Genomic DNA, 16497 nt, shown 5'->3' with positions numbered 1-16497 from the left:
TAAAATTTTTTAAAATAGTGGTAAAATACACATGAAATTTACTAGCTTGACCAGCTGTAAGTGCACAGTTCAGAGATATTGAGTACATTTACACTGTTGCACAGCGATCATCACCATCCTGCCACAGAACTCCTTTCGTCTTTCAGAACTGAAAATCTGTAGACATTAAACAACAACTCCCCACTCCCAGCGAGCAGCTCCTGGCACCCACCATTCTACTTCCTGTCCCCATGAATTCAGTACTCTAGGTACCTCATATTAGTAGAATCATACAGTATTTGTGCTTTGTGACTGGCTTATTTCACTTAGCTTAATTTCCTGAAGGTTCATCTGTGTTGTAGCACAAGTCAGAATTTCCTTCCTTTTTGAGACTGAATAATACTCCACTGTATACATATATCCACTACATTTTGCTTATCAATTCATCAGTCAATGGACCGTTAAGTGCCTCCACATTTTTGCTACTGAGAATAATGCTGCTATGAACATACAAGTATAGGTATCACTTCAAGATCTTTCTTTCAATTCTTTTGGGTTTACACTCTAAAGTAGAATTGCTAGATCATATAATAATTCTATCTAACTTTTTTGAGAATTGGCCAACTTGTTTTCCACAGTTGCTGCACTATCTTACATTCCTACCAGCAATGAACAAGGATTCTAATTTCCCTACATCCTTGCCAATACTGCCAACCCATTCTTTATTTCTCTCTTTCATTTTTCTTTTTTGATAGCAGATGTCTTAAGGGGTATGAGGTAGCATTTCACTGGAGTCTGAAAAGCTATATCTTGGTTTCCAAAGTACTTAGACATATGCATTACCATATGTAAAATTAGATAGCTAGTGGAAATTTGCTGTATGATGCAAGAAACTCAAATTTGGTGCTCTGTGATAACCTAGAGGGGTGGGATGAGGTGGGAAGGAGGTTCAAGAGGGAAGGGACATATGTATACCTATGGCTGATCCATGTTGATATATGGCAGAAGCCAAAACAATACTGTAAAGCAATTATCCTTCAATTAAAAATAAATTAATTAGAAAAAAAAAGAGTACTTAGAGTAATTCCAGGCATTTTAGAGGCCACAGGTAGGTAGCCACAGCTGTACTCAGTCATAAGGCCCAAGCCCACATTCTCCCTCCCTTTGGGTGCCATGCTGAAATGCTTCCTAATAAACAGGCGTTTCAGGGCACGTTACACCCAGATTCCAGGAAGCACATTCCCCTGGCTCTTTGTGTCTCATCTCTTCTCTGTTTCCCATCTCAAGAGGGTGTTTTTCTGAGCTCTGTTTGATAAGCAGATGATTATGGAGTACAAAAATAAAACCTCAAAATAAAAAAGGAAAACAGCAAGTCTCTCAAAACATAGGGCAGGATGGAAGATCAAGACATCTGCCTACATTGCCCTTGGCTATATACCTGGACACAGTCAAGGACAGAAATGGTGAAGGCCTAACTGAAGCAAAAGATATCAGAAGAAATGAAAAGAATACACAGAAGAACTGTACAAAAAGGATCTTAATGACACAGATAACCACCATGCTGTGGTCACTCTCCCAGAGCCAGACATTCTGGAGTATGAAGTCAAGTGGGCCTTAGAAGGCATCACTACCAACAAAGTTGGGCTTCCCAGGTGGCACTAGTGGTAAAGCATCCACCTTCCAATGCAGGAGACATAAGAGACGTGGGTTTGATCCCTGGGTTGGGAAGATCTTCTGGAGGAGGGCATGGAAACCCACTCTAGAATTCTTGCCTGAAGAATGCTATGGACCGTAGCCCCTCAGGCTATGGTCCATAGGATCTGCGGAGAATCAGACATAACTGAAGCGACTTGGCATGCACAAACAAAGCTAGTGGAGGCAAGGGAATTCCAGTAGAGCTATCAAAATCCTAAAAGATCATGCTATCAAAGTGCTGCACTCAGTATGTCAGCAAATTTGGAAAACCCAGCACTGGCCACAGGACTGGAAAAGGTGAATTCTCATCCCAATACCCAAGAAGGGGAATACTAAAGAATATTCAAACTACTGGACAATTGCATTCATCTTCCACACTAATAAGGTTATGCTCAAAATTCTGCATGCTGGGCTGAAGCATTACATGAACCAAGAACTTCGAGATGTCCAAGCTGGGTTTAGAAAAGGCAGAGGAACCAGAGATCAAATTGCCAACATTTGCTGGATCTTAGAGAAAGCAAAGGAATTCCAGAAAAACATCTACCTCAGTTTCATTGACTATACTAAAACCTTTGACTGTGTGGATCATAACAAATTTTGGAAAACTCTTAAAGAGATAGGAATACCAGGCCATCTTACTTGTCTCTTAAGAAACCTGTATGCGGGTCGAGAAGCAACAGTTAGAACACTGCATGGAACAACTGACTGGTTCAGGATTGAGAAAGGAGTACAACAAGGCTGTTTATTGTCACCCTGTTTATTTAATGTATACGCTGAGAACATCATGAGAAATGCTGGGCTGGATGAGTTACAAGCTGGAATCAAGACTGGCAGGAGAAACATCAACAACTTTAGATATGTGGATGATACCACTCTAATGGCAGAAAGGAAGAGGAACTAAAAAACCTCTCGATGAGGGTGAAGGAGAAGAGTGAAGAGGCCAGTTTAAAACTAAATATTAATAAAATTATGATCACGACTTCCAGCCCCACCACTTCATGGCCTATAGAAGAGAAAAGGTGGAAGCAGTGACAGATTTCCTCCTCTTGGGCTCTAAAGTCACTGTGGATGGTGAATGCAGCCATGAAACTAGAAGATGGCTGCTTCTTGGCAAGAAAGCTATGACAAATCTGGACAGTGTGTTAAAAAGCAAAAACATCACTTTGCTGACAAACGTCTGTATAGTCAAAGTTATGGTGTTTCCAGCGGTCATGTATGGTTGTCAGAGTTGTGCCATAAAGAAAGCAGAGCACCAAAGAATTGATGCTTTCCAACTGTGGTGTTGGAGAAGACTCTTGAGAGTCCTTTGGACTGCAAGGAGTTCAAACCAGTCAATCTTAGAGGAAATCACCCCTGAATACTCACTGGAAGGACTGATGCTGAAGCTGAACTCCAATACTTTGGCCACGTGATGCAAACAGCTGACTTATTGGCAAAGACCCTGATGCTGGGAAAGACTGAAAGCAGAAGAAGAAGAGGGCAACAGAGGGTGAGATGGCTGGATGGCATCACCATACGAAATGGACGTGAACTTGGGCAAACTCTGGGAGATGGTGAGGTCCATGGGGTCACGAAGTCAGACACGACTGGGCAACTGAACAACAACAGCATACCTGGAGGATGGTAATTGCTCAGTAAATATTCACTAAAGTATGTTGAGTGGATAAATCACAAGGAAAGACAGGAGCTTCTACTGTGCACATAATTCAATTTCCAACACACTCTCTGAAAGTCATACTTCTTTAAGAAGCAGAAGAAAAGAAAACAGAATCAGAGCTGAGGGAGAGATGGTCAATTCAGTGCTGCACCATCACAGCAGCCACACACTGGGTCTCAGGGTGAAGCACTCTATACCATGCCGCTGACCTATTTTGCCATCAGAACACCTTGAAGGGTTGGTATTGTTAGCTGCCTTATAAGACAGAAAACTGAGGAGCACAGAGGTGGAATTCCAAGTCCCTTTCTCTTCCTCGCTATTCTGTACTGACTGCCTGGAGAAAATTACTTATTAACGGCTGATTTGTCAAAGTCTCCCCATAGCATCCATACACTCTGCAATTCTCAAAGCCCCACAGTTTCACAGAACACCCTCCAGGGACACAATCACCTTTGAAAGGATGTCCTCATTTCCTACAGCAAAGCTCTATCTGGAAGACACTTAAAATTCTCATTTCCCTATAGAAACCTCTCCAGCGCTAAACAAACAATTTACTGTTTTGTTCTCAGAATTATGTGGTTATCAGTGGATAAAATTGTGGAACCTGAAGAAGTCTTGAGTCCAGAAATCCATCTCAGTAAAGTATTAAATCACATGCACAAAAAACTAACAAATAAACAAAGAAACAAAACCTAGTATATGATGAAAGTATCTGTTGAAAATACCTGCTGCCTAAAAATATGCTCTACTAGGTGTAAAAAGGATTAACCCTTTGTTTAATTTGAAAAATATAAAAATAAAAAATAAGTAAACTTAGGTGGCTTATGAAAAGAACATGTGAGTGCATACCTGAAGTGCAACTGACATTTTCTTCCTTAAATCATGAAGTCCAATATCTCTTGTCCTGATTTCATCAATCCAAACACCACCTTTAGGTTCTGACAGTCTAAAAAGGGCAGCCGATGAGGGAACTTTTTCCAGCCCCTGTTCTTCCTACAATGCCAAGCTGTAGAGAGATCCAGGAGAGAGTAAGAATTAACAAAATGCAACAAACCTGGGAGAAATGCTGGCTATTGATGATGAATTTTAAAAGTTCTATATAAAGAGTAGTCTATAAGTTTCTCAGTCATGGCACTGTTGACATTATGGGCCAGATTTCATTCTTGGGGGAAGAGGGCTTGTCCTGTGTATTGTAGGATGCTTAGCAGTGGCCTTGAACTTGACCCACTAGATACCAGTACCAGTAGCACTCCCTAAATAAACTGTGGCAACCAAATATTTCAGACACTGACAACTGTCCCCTGGTTGAGAGCCCCCTAGTCCCAAGAAGAGTTAAAAATGACAATCTGCTGGCAGTGAAAGGCCAGCGATCTCCTAAGTGGTCCATAAGAAGTCAGCCTTTAAATTAGCTTTATTTCTATAGCCTGAGTAATTTGACCTGGAGAATTATGTGACTAATTTTATGGAGATATCAACAAATAAAGTTAGAAGTATTATACATAAAAAGAGTATTCACTTCTTCAAGGGCCTAATTATTTAAGAGGAATTATTCTTTGGTAGAAAAACTAAAAAAATTCCCAATATTAAATATCTTAATTATATTATATCTTGAAAGAAAATATCTTAAAATTATAAAATGCAGATCTCAGTGTCTTATAGAGGACAGTAGACAAAATACACATAATAAAGTCAACATCAACACAACATTTGCTACTTACATGGGACCTTTCACTGGAGCAGTTCAAAAGGTATTTTATAAACAAATTAATACTTGCAATTGCACCTTGGAAAGATACATGTCAAGTGTCAGTCAAGTCATTAAAACCAAAGCAGAGAGAAATTCAGTGCACTAATGATAAGATTGAGGCTTTTCTGATGGCTCAATTGTAAAGAATGTACCTGTCAATGCAGGAGACTCAGGTTTGATCCCTGAGTTGGGCAGATCCCCCCAGAAAAGGAAATAGCAACTCACTCCAGTATTCTTGCTTGGATAATTCCATGGACAAAGGAGCCTGGCAGGCTACAATCCATGAGGTCACAACGGAGTTGGACACAAACTAAGCAACTAATACCTATCAGTACAGGAGACATGGGTTCAAATCTCTAATCCAGGAAGATCTCACAGCTACAGAGCAACTAAGCCAGTGCACCACACCTACTGAAGCCCACACGCCCTAGACCCGGGAGCCACAACAAGAGAAGCCACCGCAGTGAGAAGCCTAGGCACTGCAACTAGAGAGCTGCTCACTGCAACTAGTGACCCCTCATTCATTCCAACCAGAGAAAAAACCAGAGCAGTCAACGAAAGACCCAGCCCAGCCAAAGATAAATAAATGAAAATTATTTTGTAAAAAGTTATGTTTATACTATGTTGTAGTTTACTTAGTGCACAATAGTATTATGTATGAAAAACAATATTCATACCTTAATTTTCAAATACTGATTGCTAAAAAGAATGCTAACCACCATCTAAGCCTTTATTGGGTAGTAACACTAAAAAACACTGATGACAGATCAGAAAAACAAGTTTAATAATAATAAAATGGCTTGAAATATTGTGAGAATTACCAAAAGTTGACAGAGGCATGAAGTTAGCAAATATTGTAGGGAAAATGGTGCCAATGTACTTGTTCAAAAATGAGTTGTTGTAAATGTTCAGTTTGTTAAAAAAAAGAAAAAGAAGCAGCATTATCTGTGAAGCACAATAAAAATATGCGTCTGTCTGGGTGTTCTCATACATAAATCAACACATGTTAAGACACAGGTGACAACTGTATCCATGAGAATGTGTGTATGTTCCCATGTTATGAGCTCTACTGACACTGATCCATCTGTGCAAATGGGAACATTTGTAGACTTTGGATAATGGGCTGAGATATGTAGGGGCATTGAACGCCAGTCATGACCACAGGACTGTGAGCTCCAAACTCCAGTGAGGAGAATAATAAGAAACAAAGGACTTCACGGCAGTCCAGTGGTTAAGATTCTGAGCTTCCACTGCAAGGGACTTGGGTTCAATCCCTGGTATGGAACTAAGATCGTTGGGAATCTAAACTCATTTATTTTCTACTGTAACCAGAGAAGTTCACGAATTAAATAGCCAGAAGAGAATCTTTAATATGGAGACTAAATGCTAAAAAAGTTCTCCCATTTTTTCTGAAGGGATAACCTTTAAAAATTTTTTTAAAATACGTGGTAAAAATACACATGAAATTGTACTAAGCTTGACCAGCTGTAAGTGCGCACAGTTCAAGATATCTGAGTTACATTTACACTGTTGCACAGTCGTCATCACACCATCCTTGCCAGAGAAACTCCTTTCGATCTTTCAAAGACTGAAAATCTGTAGACATTAAAACCAACAATCCCACTCCTCCGCAGCGAGCAGCTCTGGCACCCACCATTCTATCTTCCCTGTCCTCCATGAATTTCAGTACTCTAGGTACCCTCAATATTAGTAAGAATCATACTAGTTTTTAATTTTTGTGCTTTGTGACTGGCTTATTTCACTTAGCTTAATTTCTCAAGGTTCATCTGTGTTGTCAGCTACCAAGCAGAATTTCCTTCCTTTTTGAAAACTGGAATAAATACGTCCACTGTATACATATATCACTACTTTTGCATTTATCAATTCATCAAGTCAATGGAACGCGTTAAGTTGCTCTCACATTTTTGCTAGACTGAGAATTAATGCATGGCCTATGAAATACAAGTATAAGGTATCACTTCAAGATCTTTCTTCAATTCCTTTTGGGTTTACACTCTAAAGTAGAATTGCTAGATCATATAATAATTCTATCTAAACTTTTTTGAGAATTGGCACATTGTTTTTCCACAGTTGCTGCACTATCTTACATTTCCTAGCCAGCAATGAACAAGATTCTAATTTGCCCTACATCCTTTGCTCTAATACTTGCCAACCCCCATTCTTTATTTCTCCCTCTTTCAGTATTTTCTCTTTTTTGATAAAGCAGATGTCTTAAAGGGGTATGAGGTAGCATTTCACTTGGAGTCTGAAAAGCTATATCTTTGTTTCACAAAGTATTAGACATATGCATTACATATTGTAAAAATTAGATTAGCTAGTGGACATTTGCTGTATGATTGCGCAAGAAAACTCAAATTTGTGCTCTGTGATAACCTAGAGGGGTTGGAGAGTGGGAAGGAGGTTCAAGAGGGAAGGACATATGTATATATGGCTATCAGTTGATATATGGCAGAAGCCAAAACAATACTGTAAAGAATATCCTTCATTAAAAATAATTAATTAGAAAATAAAAAGGTACTTAGAGTCAATTCCGGCATTTTAGAGACACAGGTAGGTAAGGCCACAGCTGTACCTCAGTCATAAGGCCCAAGCCGGCACATTCTCCCTCCTTTGGTGCCATGGAATATGCTTCCTAATAAAGGCGTTTCAAGGGCACGTTACACCCAGTATTCCAGAAGCACATTCCCCTGCGTATTTGTGTCTTCATCTCTTCTCTGTTTCCACATCTCAAGAGGGTGTTTTTTCTGACTCTGTTGATAAGCAGATGAATTAGGAGTAAAAAATAAATACCTCAAAATAAAAAAGGAAAACAGCAAGTCTCTCAAACATAGGGCAGGATGGAAGATCAAGACATCTGCCTACATTGCCGCTTGGTATATAACCTAGGACCACAGTCAAGGACAGAAATGGTGAAGGCCTCAACTGAGCAAAAGATATCAAGAAGAATGAAAAGAATAAACAGAAGAACGTGTACAAAAAGGATCTTAATGAACACAGTACACCCATGCTGGTGGTCACTCTCCAGAAGCCAGACATTCTGGGTAAGAAGTCATAGTGTGCCTTAGAAGAGCATCATACCAACAAAGTTGGGCTTCCCAGGTGGCCTACGTGGTAAAGCGATCCAACCTTCCAATGCAGGAGAACATAAGAAGACGTGGGTTGATGCCCTGGGTTGGGAAGATTCTGGAGGAGGGCATGGAAACGCCACTCTAGGGAATTCCTTGCCTGAAGAATGCATGACAGTAGCCCGTGCAGGCTACGGTTCGCATAGGATTGGGGAGAATCAGACAATAACTTGAAGCGACTATGGCATGCACAAACGAAGCCTAGTTGGAGGCAAGGTGAAATTCCAGTAGAAGCTATCAAATCCTAAAAGATCATGCTATCAAAAGTTGCGCAACTAGTATGTCAGCAAATTTGCGGAAAACCCAGCACTGCAACAGACTGGAAAAGGTGAATTCTCATCCCAATACCCAAGAAAGGGGAATACTCAAAGATATTCAAACTACTGGACAATTGGCATTCATCTTCCACACTAATAAGGTTTATGCTCAAAATTCTGGCATGCTGGGCTGAAGCATTACATGAACCAAGAATTCGAGATGTCCAACGCTGGTGTTTAGAAAAGGCAGAGGAGACCAGAAGATCAAATTGCCACATTATGCTGATCTTAGAGAAGCAAGAATTCGCAGAAAAACATCTACCTCAGTTCTCATTGACTATACTAAAACCTTTGACTGTGTGGATGTCATAACAATTTTGGAAAACTCTTAAGAATGAATATGGAATACCAGGCTCATATTAGCTTGTCTCTTAAGAACCTGGTATGCGGTCGATGAAGCAACATTAGAAACAACTGCATGGACAACTGACTGGTTCAGGATTTGAGAAAGGAGCACAACAAGGCTGTTGTATTGTTACCCGCCTGTTTTATTTAATGTATACGCTGAGACATCCATGAGAAATGCTGGGCTGGATGAGTTACAAAGAATGAATCAAGGACTGCAGGAGAAACATCGAACAGACTTTAGATATGTGGATGATACCGGACTCTAATGCAGAAAGGAAGACGGACTAAAAAACCTCTTCGATGAGGTGAATAGGAGTACAGAGTGAACGAGCCAGTTTAAAACTAAATATTAATTAAAATTATTGATCACCGAACTTCTCAGCCGCACCACTTACATGCCTATAGACAGGGAAATAGGTGGAAGGAGTGAAGATTTCCTCTCTTGGGAGCTTAAAGTCACTGTGGATGGTGACTGCAGCTGATGAATACTAGATAGATGGCTGCATTCTTGGCAGAAAGCTAATGACAAATCTGGACAGTGTGTTAAAAAAGGCAAAACATCACTTTGGCTGACAAACGTCCTGTATATGTCAAAGTTATGGTGTTTCCAGCGGTACATGTATGGTTGTCAGAGTTGTGCCATATAAGAAAGCAGAGACAAAGAATTGATGCTTTCCACTGTGGTGTTGGAGAAGACTCTTGAGAGTCCTTTGGACTGCAAGGAGTTCAAAACCAGTTCAATCTTAGAGGAAAAATACCCCTGAATACTCACTGGAAGGAACTGATGCTGAGCTGAAACTCCAATACTTGGCCATCGTGATGCAAAACAGCTGACTTATGGCAAGACCCCTGATTGCTGGGTAAAAGACTGAAAGCAGAAAGAAGAAGAGGGCAACAGAGGGTGAGATGGATGGATGGATCCACAATACGAAATGGCGTGAACTTGGGCAAACTCTGGGAGATGGTGAGGTCCATGGTGGCACGAAGTCAGACACACTGGGCACTGAACAACAACAGCATACCTGCAGGATGGTAATTGCTCAGTAATATTCACTAAGTATGTTGATGGATAAATTCACAAAGAAGACAGGAGCTTCTACTGTGCACATAAAATTCATTTCCAACACACCTCTCATTGAAAGTCCATATCTGTCTTTACGAAGCAGAAAGAAAAAAATCAGAAATCAGAGCTGAGGGAGGATGGTCAAATTCAGTGCTGACAGTCACAGCAGCCCACACATTGGGTCTCAGGTGAGCACGTCTATTACCATGCACCGATCTATATTTGCACAAGAACACCTTGAAGGTTGGTAATTGTTAGCTGCCTTATAAGACAAGAAAACTGAAGGAGCATCAGATGTGGAATTCCAAAGTCCCTTTTCTCTTCCTCACTATATTCTGTACTGGACTGCCTGAGAAGAAATTACTTATTAACGGGCTTGATTTGTGCAAAGTCTCCTCCATAGCATCCATACACTCCTGCAATTCCTTAAGCCCTCACAGTTTCACAGAACACCCTCGCAGGGACACAATCACCTTTGGAAAGGATGTCCTCATTTCTCTACAGCAAAGCTCTATCTGAAGAACCACTTTAAAATTCTCATTTCCCTATCAGAAAACGCTTCTAATTAATAGTTTAGGACTAATTTCCTTTAGGATTGATTGGTTTGATCTCCTTGCAGTCCAAGGGACTCTTAAGAGTATTCTTGAACATCGCAGTTCAAAAGCATTAATTCTTCTGTGCTGAGTTTTCTTTATAGCCACTAATTATTAGAGAAATGCAGATCAAAACTACAATGAAGTATCACCTCACACTGGTTAGAATAACGCATCATTTAACATCTACAGATAATAAATTGCTGGAGAGGTGTGGAGGAAAGGGGACCTTCCACGCTGTTGGTGGGAATGTAAATTGGTGCAGCTGTTATGGAAAACCATATGGAGGTTCCTTAAGGAATTGAAAAAGAGTTACTGTGTGATCCAGCAATTCCCCTCCTCAGCAAATATCTGGAAAACATAAAAACCCTAACTCAAAAATATACATGCACCCCAGTTTTCACAACTTTTCTATTTATAATAGCCAAGGTATGTCCATGGACAGATGAATGGATAAAGATATGATGTATCCACACACACACACACACAGAGGATATTATTCAGCCATAAAAAAAATGAAATAATGCCATTTGCAGCAACATGGATGAACCTAGAGATTATGAGACCAAGTGAAATAAGTCAGCAGAGAGAAGACAAATATCATATATGATCACTTATATATGTGGACTCTTAAAAATTGATAGAAATGAACTTATTTACAGCACACACAGAAACAGATTCACAAACATAGAAAACAAACTAATGGTTACCAAAGAGGAGAGTAGAGGAGTAGGATAAGTTAAAAATCTGTGCTTAAGAAATACACAGTACTACTTTGCTATACAATTGAAACACTGTGAAAAATAATCAGACACACACAAAATCTGACTCCTGGCTCTGCCCCTTGATAAGTGAGACAAGCCCCCAGGGCCTCAGTTTTTAAATCTGTTAGTTAAAGATAACTACAGAATTGTGAGGATTAAGCAGGAAATGGTAGGATAAGGGGTTAAAACATGTTAATGATTCCACAAATGTTAGGAATTCTTATCAGTACTTGTCAGGGACTGTAATACGCACAGAAGAGCAGAAATGAGAGCTACATTTCTGTATCCTCAAGCAGATCCTCAAGGAGAGAAAGAAAATAGCCAAGACTATGGGGAGGGCTGAGAGAAAAAGGCCATTGGTCTTGGTGGAAGACTGGTAAGTAACAATGTGTACAAGGTGGTGGTCAGGAAAGAAGCTGCTGAGAGGGGAAAATAAAATCAAAGTACAAGAAGTGTCATTCTCTCTTTTTGCCTTTGGTGGAAATGTTAGATACACAGGTCTCTGTTACACCTTCCCACAAATTCCTATTGTGTTTTTTTTTTTTAAATTTTTGCTTTTTGCTCTACTATTTATATTTATACAAACAATTTAGTTTATATTATAAACAATAAATATAATCACCAAGCACCATGAACACATATGAGAAATTAAAGAGTAAAGTCATTCCAGAAAGTATTACTCTTTTTACTTAAGCAGAAATAATATTCAAGGCCAGTAACCCAATCATTAAGAATAATAACAGATCCTGATGACTGAGCATTCCCAACCAGACAGACATGGACACAAACCTCTCACCCAGTTGTGTGCTAAGTCGCTTCAGTCATGTCAGACTCTTTGTGACCCCATGGATTGTAGCCCACCAGGCTCATCTCTCCAAGGGATCTTCCAGTCAAGAATACTGGAGTGAGTTGCCATGCCCTCCTCCAGCAGACCTTCCTGACCCAGGGATTGAACCTGCATCTCTTATGTCTCCTGCATTGGCAGGCAGTCCTGTACACTAGCACCACTTGGGAAGCCCAGATACATCTTCACAACACATCTGTGTGTGCAATGATTCCAAGACCTGGTTTAAAGATGAGGACCCTGAAGTCTGGAAGCTGAGTAATGTCATCAAGGCCCACAGTCCTTGAGGCAGAGCAGGAATAAATCTGCGGGTCACGTTGACACTCGTCTACACAAACATTCTCTCCCTAGCTGCCTCTGGAATGATTTCCTGGGAACTTTGCACATTGCAAGTTCTCTACAGATACCCTTCTTTTATCAACCAGTATTGTAGCTTAGAGACAAAGGCATATAGAGAGGAACCTACATGTATACTAAGCTTGGCACTATTTTGTAAGGATGTTCTCTGGAGTGTGTATGTTGAACATGCTCAAAGGAAGGGCGGAAATCAACAGAACAGAACAGAACCAGACCATGTTGATGCAAAGGTATGTTTTAGTCTTTGCTCAGATGTGCTTCCAAACATTACTGGCAGAGCCAAGGATCTTCCAATGTTATTTCTTTACTTATGGAGTTGTTTTATGTACACAAGCATACATTTTTTTCTAATTAAGAACCTTTAAAAATAAGGCAGTATATGTTTCAAAAGCCTTTGCATCAAAGGAAATGAAAGGACTCTACAGACATGCCCTTTATTTCTACTAACCAATCTCACTTGGACATTTCCAGAGATGAGTACATCAAAATGTAAACTTGGGAATCTAAAACTCATTTATTTTCTACTGTAACCAGAAGTCACGAATTAAATAGCCAGAAGGAATCTTTAAATATGGAGACTAAAAGTGCTAAAAAGTTCTTCCCATTTTTTCTGAAAGGGATACCTTTAAAATTTTTTAAAATAGTGGTAAAATACACATGAAATTTACTAGCTTGACCCAGCTGTAAGTGCACAGTTCAGAGATATTGAGTACATTTACACTGTTGCACAGCGATCATCACCATCCTGCCACAGAACTCCTTTCGTCTTTCAGAACTGAAAATCTGTAGACATTAAACAACAACTCCCACTCCCAGCGAGCAGCTCCTGGCACCCACCATTCTACTTCCTGTCCCCATGAATTCAGTACTCTAGGTACCTCATATTAGTAGAATCATACAGTATTTGTGCTTTGTGACTGGCTTATTTCACTTAGCTTAATTTCCTCAAGGTTCATCTGTGTTGTAGCACAAGTCAGAATTTCCTTCCTTTTTGAGACTGAATAATACTCCACTGTATACATATATCCACTACATTTTGCTTATCAATTCATCAGTCAATGGACCGTTAAGTGCCTCCACATTTTTTGCTACTGAGAATAATGCTGCTATGAACATACAAGTATAGGTATCACTTCAAGATCTTTCTTTCAATTCTTTTGGGTTTACACTCTAAAGTAGAATTGCTAGATCATATAATAATTCTATCTAACTTTTTTGAGAATTGGCCAACTTGTTTTCCACAGTTGCTGCACTATCTTACATTCCTACCAGCAATGAACAAGGATTCTAATTTCCCTACATCCTTGCCAATACTGCCAACCCATTCTTTATTTCTCTCTTTCATTTTTCTTTTTTGATAGCAGATGTCTTAAGGGGTATGAGTAGCATTTCACTGGAGTCTGAAAAAGCTATATCTTGGTTTCCAAAGTACTTAGACATATGCATTACCATATGTAAAATTAGATAGCTAGTGGAAATTTGCTGTATGATGCAAGAAACTCAAATTTGGTGCTCTGTGATAACCTAGAGGGGTGGGATGAGGTGGGAAGGAGGTTCAAGAGGGAAGGGACATATGTATACCTATGGCTGATCCATGTTGATATATGGCAGAAGCCAAAACAATACTGTAAAGCAATTATCCTTCAATTAAAAATAAATTAATTAGAAAAAAAAGAGTACTTAGAGTAATTCCAGGCATTTTAGAGGCCACAGGTAGGTAGCCACAGCTGTACTCAGTCATAAGGCCCAAGCCCACATTCTCCCTCCCTTTGGGTGCCATGCTGAAATGCTTCCTAATAAACAGGCGTTTCAGGGCACGTTACACCCAGATTCCAGGAAGCACATTCCCCTGGCTCTTTGTGTCTCATCTCTTCTCTGTTTCCCATCTCAAGAGGGTGTTTTCTGAGCTCTGTTTGATAAGCAGATGATTATGGAGTACAAAAATAAAACCTCAAATAAAAAAGGAAAACAGCAAGTCTCTCAAAACATAGGGCAGGATGGAAGATCAAGACATCTGCCTACATTGCCCTTGGCTATATACCTGGACACAGTCAAGGACAGAAATGGTGAAGGCCTAACTGAAGCAAAAGATATCAGAAGAAATGAAAAGAATACACAGAAGAACTGTACAAAAAGGATCTTAATGACACAGATAACCACCATGCTGTGGTCACTCTCCCAGAGCCAGACATTCTGGAGTATGAAGTCAAGTGGGCCTTAGAAGGCATCACTACCAACAAAGTTGGGCTTCCCAGGTGGCACTAGTGGTAAAGCATCCACCTTCCAATGCAGGAGACATAAGAGACGTGGGTTTGATCCCTGGGTTGGGAAGATCTTCTGGAGGAGGGCATGGAAACCCACTCTAGAATTCTTGCCTGAAGAATGCTATGGACCGTAGCCCCTCAGGCTACGGTCCATAGGATCTGCGGAGAATCAGACATAACTGAAGCGACTTGGCATGCACAAACGAAGCTAGTGGAGGCAAGGGAATTCCAGTAGAGCTATCAAAATCCTAAAAGATCATGCTATCAAAGTGCTGCACTCAGTATGTCAGCAAATTTGGAAAACCCAGCACTGGCCACAGGACTGGAAAAGGTGAATTCTCATCCCAATACCCAAGAAGGGGAATACTAAAGAATATTCAAACTACTGGACAATTGCATTCATCTTCCACACTAATAAGGTTATGCTCAAAATTCTGCATGCTGGGCTGAAGCATTACATGAACCAAGAACTTCGAGATGTCCAAGCTGGGTTTAGAAAAGCAGAGGAACCAGAGATCAAATTGCCAACATTTGCTGGATCTTAGAGAAAGCAAAGGAATTCCAGAAAAACATCTACCTCAGTTTCATTGACTATACTAAAACCTTTGACTGTGTGGATCATAACAAATTTTGGGAAAACTCTTAAAGAGATAGGAATACCAGGCCATCTTACTTGTCTCTTAAGAAACCTGTATGCGGGTCGAGAAGCAACAGTTAGAACACTGCATGGAACAACTGACTGGTTCAGGATTGAGAAAGGAGCACAACAAGGCTGTTTATTGTTACCCTGTTTATTTAATGTATACGCTGAGAACATCATGAGAAATGCTGGGCTGGATGAGTTACAAGCTGGAATCAAGACTGGCAGGAGAAACATCAACAACTTTAGATATGTGGATGATACCACTCTAATGGCAGAAAGGAAGAGGAACTAAAAAACCTCTCGATGAGGGTGAAGGAGAAGAGTGAAGAGGCCAGTTTAAAACTAAATATTAATAAAATTATGATCACGACTTCCAGCCCCACCACTTCATGGCCTATAGAAGGGAAAAGGTGGAAGCAGTGACAGATTTCCTCCTCTTGGGCTCTAAAGTCACTGTGGATGGTGACTGCAGCCATGAAACTAGAAGATGGCTGCTTCTTGGCAAGAAAGCTATGACAAATCTGGACAGTGTGTTAAAAAGCAAAAACATCACTTTGCTGACAAACGTCTGTATAGTCAAAGTTATGGTGTTTCCAGCGGTCATGTATGGTTGTCAGAGTTGTGCCATAAAGAAAGCAGAGCACCAAAGAATTGATGCTTTCCAACTGTGGTGTTGGAGAAGACTCTTGAGAGTCCTTTGGACTGCAAGGAGTTCAAACCAGTCAATCTTAGAGGAAATCACCCCTGAATACTCACTGGAAGGACTGATGCTGAAGCTGAACTCCAATACTTTGGCCACGTGATGCAAACAGCTGACTTATTGGCAAAGACCCTGATGCTGGGAAAGACTGAAAGCAGAAGAAGAAGAGGGCAACAGAGGGTGAGATGGATGGATGGCATCACCATACGAAATGGACGTGAACTTGGGCAAACTCTGGGAGATGGTGAGGTCCATGGGGTCACGAAGTCAGACACGACTGGGCAACTGAACAACAACAGCATACCTGGAGGATGGTAATTGCTCAGTAAATATTCACTAAAGTATGTTGAGTGGATAAATCACAAGGAAAGACAGGAGCT

General features: G+C 40.3%; 1 protein-coding gene across 1 annotated transcript in view; it reads right to left on the bottom strand.

Annotated features, from left to right (window-relative positions):
• The window catches only part of LOC108637259 (multidrug resistance-associated protein 4-like), a 92712-nt gene that overhangs the window by 15880 nt on the left and 60335 nt on the right, over positions 1-16497 (bottom strand). Inside the window, exon 13 of the mRNA XM_018056305.1 lies at positions 4181-4324. Coding sequence (XP_017911794.1) covers positions 4181-4324 — 144 coding nt within the window. The remainder of the gene's footprint in view (positions 1-4180; positions 4325-16497) is intronic.

The sequence above is a fragment of the Capra hircus genome, chromosome 12, assembly GCF_001704415.2.
Source record: "Capra hircus breed San Clemente chromosome 12, ASM170441v1, whole genome shotgun sequence".
Taxonomy (NCBI): Eukaryota; Metazoa; Chordata; class Mammalia; order Artiodactyla; family Bovidae; genus Capra; species Capra hircus.
This window is presented reverse-complemented; position numbering and strand designations above follow the sequence as displayed.